General features: G+C 40.8%; 1 protein-coding gene across 6 annotated transcripts in view; it reads right to left on the bottom strand.

Annotated features, from left to right (window-relative positions):
* The window catches only part of TFAP2A (transcription factor AP-2 alpha), a 28742-nt gene extending 19459 nt beyond the window's left edge, over nucleotides 1-9283 (bottom strand). For 2 of the 6 annotated variants that reach the window (XM_075314772.1, XM_075314773.1), the window contains exons 1-2: nucleotides 762-1205; nucleotides 1-82 (exon numbers count right to left, since the gene is read on the bottom strand). The exon at nucleotides 1-82 is cut by the window's left edge and continues 353 nt beyond it. In XM_075314772.1, the coding sequence (XP_075170887.1) occupies nucleotides 1-82; nucleotides 762-788 (109 nt within the window). In that variant the 5' untranslated portion in view covers nucleotides 789-1205. Of the gene's footprint in view, nucleotides 83-761; nucleotides 1206-1414; nucleotides 2073-3391; nucleotides 3529-9189 lie in introns of those variants that run through there. The other 4 variants (XM_075314771.1, XM_075314770.1, XM_075314769.1 and 1 more) reach the window with 4 other exon arrangements.
* Between the last annotated feature and the right edge of the window lie 476 nt (nucleotides 9284-9759).

Here is a 9759-nt window from a genome sequence, read left to right as displayed (position 1 = left end):
GCGCACTGGCATAGGGGGACTGGCCCACCGAGCCCAGCTGGGGTAACCTGGCTGTCCCATTACTGGTGCCATCATGGCGGTCCTAGGAAGAACAAAAAGAACAATTAATAAGACATAGAAATAAACCATACAAGCAATCAGAAGACTTTAATACCATCTCATACAACAGATATTCCCTATGTATACACAATATTATATTTTATCATTTACAAATGCAAGAAATGTCTACATTTAACATACGGGAACAAAATCGGACATAAATGTAACAATTTCAGAATCCGAAGGGGCCTTAAAATATTCTATTCTCCTAAGAATACTTAGTGAAATTATTATCATAATTACAAAATAATAATAATAAAACGAAACAGACCCCTGTTGCCCACAACATACAATATTCCATCAAATAAAAGATCTACAAAGAAAATGACAATGTAATGGATAAGGATAGTAGGCATTAAATGAAAGCACATGCCCCTTGCCAGCATATGTTTAGGGTTAGCTGGGGACCGAGAGCTTCTATATATTGGATATCCATGTTTTATAATATTAAGGAGTCATTTGATCAGGGAAAAAGCACAGGATGTGTGAGATAAAATCACATGTCAGTAATAGCTGGAATACAAATCATGGGAACTGCACAATGGGGTTTTGATGGCAGCACTAGATTGAATTGGATGGAGCAGATTGATTTATATATAAATATAATAACAGGAAAAAAAGGATACAATTGTAAGCACACATTAGTATTTCTGTAAACTCACCATAGCGGAAAAACTGTGCACTAACATGAGTGCTGCTATTGATACAAATCAATGGAGAAAAATAAAAAAAAATGTAAAAGAGTGGAACCAGAAGAGCAGAGAGAAAGTCGCCAGCCCTAGAATATCGCTACTAGAAAATCATAACTACGACGAATATCGGGCGCCGACCAACGACCATAATCCATCAGATCTGAGAGCGATTCTTCAAATTGGCGAATGCAAAGTTTCTCTGTACGAGCCTCTTCGTTAATCCTTCCCGGACTCGTGTAGGGCTTCTGCTCTGGCAGGGATTCCTAGAAGAGATGCAGCCTGCTCCCCTCCAAGCCCTAATAGCAGCAGATATTCATGACTATTAATATTACAGCAATACTTAATAAAGGAAGAATGGCTGGAAATCGAGCGTGAACCGAGGAAGCAACTCAAGGCAGAGCCCTGTTCTAAATGACGTCCATTGAATGAAGAATCAGTGTATCTAATCAGAGGTGGAGGGGGAGGAAAAGAGGGAGAGACACCAGTGAGGGAGTGAGGGAAGGAGAGAGGGAGGGGGGCTGGCGAATCACAGGATAGGGGGGACATTTTAAAGGTTGCAGGGCATGAAAAGTGAATGAGTGTGACAGGGAAGGAGGGATGGGGGGAATAAAGGGAATTGGCACCTGGGAATCCTGGGAATATCCTGGATAAGCCATGGACAGCTCTGATGTCCTCCTCTTGCTGCTACGAATGTTCTCAGTGCTCTCCAGCCCTTTGCTTTTCATGTCTGGATCCGAGGGGCCCGGATCTCCTGTCCTCTGAACCCGATCCATAGCCCGATGGGCTCCAACCACAACAACCACAGCTTCCTATTCCAACAAATAGTCTGAGCAGAGCCAGTCAGTGCAGGCGCATCCACCGCTCTTCCCTCAGCCGCAATTAAGATTCTCGGCTCTTTTCATTTAAGAGAAAGATCCTTTTATGTTGAGTCAACTAGGACAATGTCCCAGAGCTGAGCTGAGGGTCTCAGACAAGGGTGCAGCCGTCCTGGAGGAGGCAGAAGCAGTCCTGGGCTTGTGGCAGCATGCAGGTCCCGGAAGGCAGCTGGGAACTTTGTTCTTCTGCTGGAGCCTACTGGTTTCCTCTTCTTCTCCAGCGCCGAAATGCTGAAGGCCCCCAGTGTAGACGCCTCGCTTGTCCCCGTCCACCGCGATCAAGGTGCTCCAGCCCTGGTCATCTGTGGTCAGCACCGGTCCGGCACGGATGGGCCCGGCTCTATTGCTGCCTCCCTTCCGCCCGATCCTGGCTCCAACTCCAAACCCGTCGGACTGGCTCTGCAACTCCGGCAAACAACTCCTCCAAAATATGACATAGCCAACTCTATAGAGCTGGCTGGGGTTAGAATAACAACAGTCATCCAGAGCCTGCATGTTTCTACACAGCTATGCACACCTAACAAAATACAGCTTTAATCTCCAGCTCACAAGCACACCATGCTACAGACTCTCCTCCTCCATGATCACCCTGCTCCACCAGCAGGAACATGGAGGACCATCTCCACCCGGTGTCCTGACTGTCCTCCGAAACCTTGCTGCAAAATAGCAACTACCATACGAGTCAGATAACCCGCACTATATCGAATGGTGAGACGATGGAAAATTGGATCTATAAAATAAAAATTATATATGTATATATATATATATATATATATATATATATATATATATACATATATATATATATATATATATATATATATATATATATATATATATATATATATATATATATATATATATATATATATATATATATATATGTAACACAATAGTATTAAAGACGAGCGAGCGTCTCTGTCCACCTCCAAAACTGCCCCAACCACTTGGGGAATCACAAAAGCAGCTCAGAGCCTAGCAAGTCACAACAAGACAATGATCCATGTGCCAACACTGTGCCTTTGTACTCACACGTTTGTGTGCCTTTGTATGCACTAAAACACCCGGCATATGGTACAACTTCACATTATCTAATGGTCCTGTTTTCTCCACTTCTGACATTTATACCCTTGCTGGTGTTATTATTATTATTATTATTATTAATAATATAATAATAATTTATAATTTAGCATAAAGCTTATGAATGATTATGAATTGTGAAATACTTTATTAAAAATTAAAATATCATCAGTGTATAATAACACTGCACAAACTATTGAAACACTCGCTATGAATTATTTGTATATACAAAATAATACATGTATTTATAAATACTGACTGTATTTCCAATAATGCCACATTACTATAGTTTAATAAAATTATAAGATTTTGAAAAGTGTTTATAACAATTCTGTACCTATATATATGTGTGTGTGTATATATATATATATATATATACATATATATATATATATATATATATATATATATATATATATATATATATATATATATATATATATATATATATATATATATATATGTGTGTGTGTGTGTGTGTGTGTGGGGGTGTGTGTGTAATGGACTTTTGCATGCATCCGTACTAAGTGAATAGAGAGGTAGTTAGAAAGTCCACCATGCGGAGAGTACAGACTAGTCCTAGTCGTGATACTGCTGGCCACAAGGTTCTGTGTGCTGGTAAGGGCCACATACACTACCCCTTACCTCACACTCTTCATATTTGATATTATCCGTTAGTTTCCACAGCATTTTCATGGGCTCTTTGGAAGAGGATTTCTTCTTCTTCCCTGTCCCCACAAAAGTCTAGAGCCCCTGTGTGCTGTGCTGTGAGTGAGCAATGCTGGTACAATGCTTTGGTGCACTGAGATCTCCCTCTAATGGTAGAAAGTTTCCTTTATTTCCCTTGCTTCTAACCACCAAGCCTAAATAGCTGATTAGCATATCTACAATGGGCCGATTGCTGGGTGACATGAGATCCTACACTCAAGGGCTTAAGGTGCTACATAGGGGAACATGGAAAATAATCTGAGCAGCTAGTGTTCCAGTAAGAAAGAATAGAAGGATGGGAAGTTAGGAAATTATATATACATACACAGAAATATGTAAATATTCTATACACCTGAATGTATGTACACATGTATGTATATGTACATATCTATATCTATACAGAAATATATATCTATATATATATATATATATATATATATATATATATACATATATATACTGCTCAAAAAAATAAAGGTAACACTCAAACAAGACAATGGTATTTCAGTGTTCCCCTTATTTTTTTTTGAGCAATATATATATATATATATATATATATATATATATATATATATACATATATATATATATAACAGTTGCAGAGTGCATAGAGTTGAAGAATGCGTTTTTTTCTCTATACACACACTGTACCTGAAGTGCAAAGAAAAGGAATAATCGCAGTGATAATCTTTTTTTTTTTTACATGTCCTATTTGATATTCAGTTTGGGCGTCTGAAGATCTTCGAAAACGTGTGAAATGAGAAAATTATGCAGCATCTAATGAGCAGTTCCATTTTGACGTTTGCAGAACGGTTAATTTTAATGGCTAATTGTATTAGAGTGATAGGAGGCTGGGCCGACAGTCGTGCGTAGAATTCTGCCTTGCTGTACAGCGCTGCTGCCTATAGTGTGCTCCTTAGAGCTGGCACCGGCCATCCTTTAGTGCATAAGTGTTTTGGAACTGGCACCGTCCGTCCTTTAGTACATCAGTGTGTAGAGCTGGCACAGATCATCCTTTAGTACATTAGTGTGTTGGACCTGGCATCGGTCGTCCTTTAGTAGATGAGTGTGTAGAAGCTGGGATCGGCCGTCCTTTAGTACATCACTGTGTTAGAGCTGGCACCGGCTGTCCTTTAGTAGATAAGGGTGTTAGAGCTGACACCTGCCGTACATTAGTACATTAGTGTGTTAGAGCTGGCATCAGTTGTCCTTTAGTACATAAATGTGTTGGAGCTAACAGTCCATCCTTTAGTACATTAGAGTGTTGGAGCTGGCACAAGCCGTCTTTTAGTACATCGGTGAGTTAGAGATGATTTCGGCCGTCCTTTAGTACATAAATCTATTGGAGCTGACACAGGTTATCCTTTAGTACATTAGTGTGTTAGAGCAGGCACAGGCAGTCCTTTAGTATATAAATGTGCTGGAGCCTGCACCGGCCATCCTTTAATACATCATCAGTGTGTTGGAGATGGCAACGGTAGTCCTTTAGTACATAAATGTATTGGAGCTGGCACTGGCCGTCCTTTAGTATATAAATGTGTTGGAGCTGGCACTGGCCGTCCTTTAGTACATAAATGTGTTGGAGCTGGCACTGGCCGTCCTTTAGTATATAAATGTGTTGGAGCTGGCACTGGCCATCCTTTAGTACATAAATATGTTGGAGCTGGCACTGGCCATCCTTTAGTATATAAATGTGTTGGAGCTGGCACTGTCCGTCCTTTAGTACATCATCAGTGTGTTGGAGCTGGCACTGGCCGTCCTTTAGTACATCATCAGTGTGTTGGAGCTGGCAGTGGCCGTCCTTTAGTATATAAATGTGTTGGAGCTGGCACTGGCCGCCCTTTAGTACATCATCAGTGTGTTGGAGCTGGCAGTGGCCGTCCTTTAGTATATAAATGTGTTGGAGCTGGCACTGGCCGCCCTTTAGTACATCATCAGTGTGTTGGAGCTGGCACTGGCCGTCCTTTAGTACATCATCAGTGTGTTGGAGCTGGCAGTGGCCGTCCTTTAGTATATAAATGTGTTGGAGCTGGCACTGGCCGCCCTTTAGTACATCATCAGTGTGTTGGAGCTGGCACAGGCCGTCCTTTAGTACATAAATGTGTTGGACCTGGCACTGGCCGTCCTTTAGTATATAAATGTGTTGGAGATGGCACCGGTAGTCCTTTAGTATATAAATGTGTTGGAGATGGCACCGGTAGTCCTTTAGTACATAAATGTGTTGGAGCTGGCACCGGTAGTCCTTTAGTATATAAATGTGTTGGAGATGGCACCGGTAGTCCTTTAGTACATAAATGTGTTGGAGCTGGCACTGGCCGTCCTTTAGTATATAGATGTGTTGGAGATGGCACCGGTAGTCCTTTAGTATATAAATGTGTTGGAGATGGCACCGGTAGTCCTTTAGTACATAAATGTGTTGGAGCTGGCACTGGCCGTCCTTTAGTATATAAATGTGTTGGAGATGGCACCGGTAGTCCTTTAGTATATAAATGTGTTGGAGATGGCACCGGTAGTCCTTTAGTACATAAATGTGTTGGAGCTGACACTGGCCGTCTTTTAGTATATAAATGTGTTGGAGATGGCACCGGTAATCCTTTAGTACATCAGCAGTGTGTTGGAGCTGACACTGGCCATCCTTTAGTAGGTCAGTGCTGCTGGTGACACTGCATTTGCATAAATGGTCTCAGGAGCCTGTAGTTGTCTGTTCAATGTCAAAAAGATCTAGGAGGTCTTCTTACAAACAGACAGGTTTCCCTCCAACGCGTTTCTTTTTGATCTAGTCAAAATAGTTGTTTTTCCCTGATTGAGTTGAAAATGAAGTTGGGATTATCCTCTGGTGCATGTACTTGTAATGAGAAAGGGGCCCATGATGAGCCAGCGCCAGTCACTGCAGCCAGGCAGGCCCATAGTCATCTACAGGATCACCATCACCCCCGCTAATTGAATGCGAATATTACAGCCACGATCAAACACTGCCGCGTGGAGGTTAGAGGAGTGTGAGAAACACTTTACACCCGCAGCAACAGATCTATAGTGTCGCTTTTAGGAGTCATTAACATTTCTTGTGTGGAGCACATCATGGAGGAGCTGCTAACAGTGTGAGACTGCTCAGTGCCATTGTGACCCCCACCATTCACATGCAACACTACACTGGGTGGAAAATCCCTATAGACTGCTCAGTCACACCGACATATACTGCTCAAAAAAATAAAGGGAACACTGAGTTGTTTAAGTGTTCCCTTTATTTTTTTGAGCATTATATATTGTCTGCTGTAAGACCCCATCTAGACCTGGGAGCAGTGAGAGACCATCAATGTCCCTGCAGGACCCCATGGAGTATAAACTGCTGCCCCCGCAAGTGCGAAAGGCCCCAGCTTGGTGACCAAAGGTAGGTCTGACATGATATCTCTCATCAGACTAGATTTGCGGTCATTTTTCATCTCACCCTGTTGATTAGACTAGATGTATACATACCACTAATGCCCAGCTAATAGACTGGGCACTGATATTATATCTGCTACAGTTCGCAATTATGTGCGGATACTGCATCTTTTTTTTGACCACAAAGATGCACGTTTTTGGTTCCAAAAAACCGCACCTTTGGCATGCATTTTTGCCGCGTTTTACTGCGTTTTTACGCGTTATTGCTCAGTGCGTTTGTGTGCCCATATATGTGTCTATCTATCTATCTATCTATCTATCTATCTATCTATCTATCTATCTATCTATCTATCTATCTATCTATCTAGCCATCTGTATTTTTCTTCTCTACTACCTTTTCTCGTGAAAGTAATACACATATTAATACGTGATAGAACGGTGGATAGGCAGAAAGAACGATATAGATGATAATTAGATAGATAGATAGATAGATAGATATATAGGTGGATAGATTGGTAGATAGGCAGATGATGGATAGATAATAGATAAATAGATGACAGATGAATAGATATATGATGGATAGATAGAGATAGACAGTTGATGGATAGATAGATAGCTATATGATGGATAGATAGAGGGATAGATAGATAGAAAAATAGATGGATAGCTAGATGATGGATAGATAGAGAGATAGATAGATGATGGTTAGATAGATAGATGTATAATGGATAGATAGATAGACAGATAGATACATAGACAAATAGATAGATAGATAAACTGCCCTGTAGCGTAGACTATATATGGTGGGGATATAATTAGGGTGCATATACCACTGATGGATAATTGCTATTTCAGCAATAATTATGCTCTTGTGATCAGGGCCTATTAACAGAGCCCCTAGCAGTTTACATATTGAAGAGGAACATTTGAGACTGGAACAGCATGGCCCTGTTATCTACCTAGTATACATTCACATGAATATACTGTGTATCTGTGAACATTCATCAGTAACAGTGTACACACACACACACACACACACACACACACACACACACACACACACACACACACACACACACACACACACATATATATATATATGGGGTGCAGATCTGTACTCCCCTGTACTCCCTATTAGCTAACACTGTAGTGTCTCTTCTTCACTTCTCCCCTGCTTTGTGCTGATCCTCAATTTACAAGAGGTAGGAAGATACTTTACTCACCTGCACACAACTGTACACTCATATGTATTCATATATATATATATATATATATATATATATATATAGATACACACATACACTCATATATATATATGTATATATATATATATAAAAACACACACACACACACAAACACATATACACACACACACATATGCACACACACAGATATACACACGGATGCACACAAACATACATATACATATGTACACACATGCACACCACACACATGCGTGTGTGTGTGTGTGTGTGTAAGTATATGTACATATATATACACATATATACACATACATTACATACACACACATACATGTATATCCATACACACACACACACACACACACACACACACACACACACACACACACTCATATATATAAATATATATATATATATATAAAAAAACACACACACAAACACATATATACACATATGCACACACATAGATATACACACGCATGCACACAAACATACATATACATATACATATGTACACACATACATTACATACACACACATACATGTATATCCATACACACACACACATACACACACACACACACACACACACACACACACACTCATATATATATATATATATATATATATATATAAACACACACACGAACACATATATACACATATGCACACACATAGATATACACACGCATGCACACAAACATACATATACATATGTACACACATACATTACATACACACACATACATGTATATCCATACACACGCACACACACGCACACACACACACACACACGCACACACACGCACACACACACACACATTGTTGCAGCTCTGCTGTGAATGATCTCCAGGCAGCTGTTATTATTATTAGCTTGCATAATTCCCTTTTCCTAGCAACCTGTAAAAGAGGTGGCTGAGGGCGGTTTTTCCTGCTCCATTCCTCACCTGCCCTGTGTTTTAATGACCAGATCCAGAGTATTTCCATTAGAGATCTAGTAATTTCCCACGATGTCTGCCTTTGTGTATCTATGCTATATCAATATAAAACCATACTACTTATATAAAACAAGTGTCATATTTTCGTAAGACTATTAGAACATTCTGAAGGTAGTCCCCAGGTGAGTGCCTGTGACCAGGTGTGCCATCTCACCTGCCAGTCCCCCATCTTGGCCAGCATGGACATCCTATAATCCCTCCTGATGATGGACTGAGGGATCCGCCTGCAGATATCAGCAGCTTCAACAAATCCTTCTCTACCTGCACAGGAACATCTCACCTGCTCATAAAGGACTGGTTGCTACCTGTGCACGCATGCGCACTGCCCAGGAATGTGTTCGGGAACTTACTATGCTCAGAGTTGTCTGAGATGTTGATGGATTTACAGCAAGCCAAGTCTCCACATAAACACCCGCTCCCCTCCTTACTAATAGGCATTTATTGCAGAGTTCCTGCATTCATGGAGAGAGTGCTGCGCTGTACAGAAGACCCCCCAGACGTCTCATACCTTCTCTGGCCTTGTCCTGTAGCCTTCATGTTGGCAGCCCATGTTCCTTCAGAATGTGTAACGCAACATGGATTTTACACTGAATTTACTGGGATTTCTTCTGTCCGATGCATTTTAGGGAATAAGTGGTATGATGAGGCTGGGCATTCCTGCCAGGTCCATTATTAATAATACAATTAACCCCTAGTTTACCCTGATGGCAGATTCAGAGACAGT

This window comes from Anomaloglossus baeobatrachus, chromosome 6, assembly GCF_048569485.1.
Source record: "Anomaloglossus baeobatrachus isolate aAnoBae1 chromosome 6, aAnoBae1.hap1, whole genome shotgun sequence".
Lineage (NCBI taxonomy): Eukaryota > Metazoa > Chordata > Amphibia > Anura > Aromobatidae > Anomaloglossus > Anomaloglossus baeobatrachus.
This window is presented reverse-complemented; position numbering and strand designations above follow the sequence as displayed.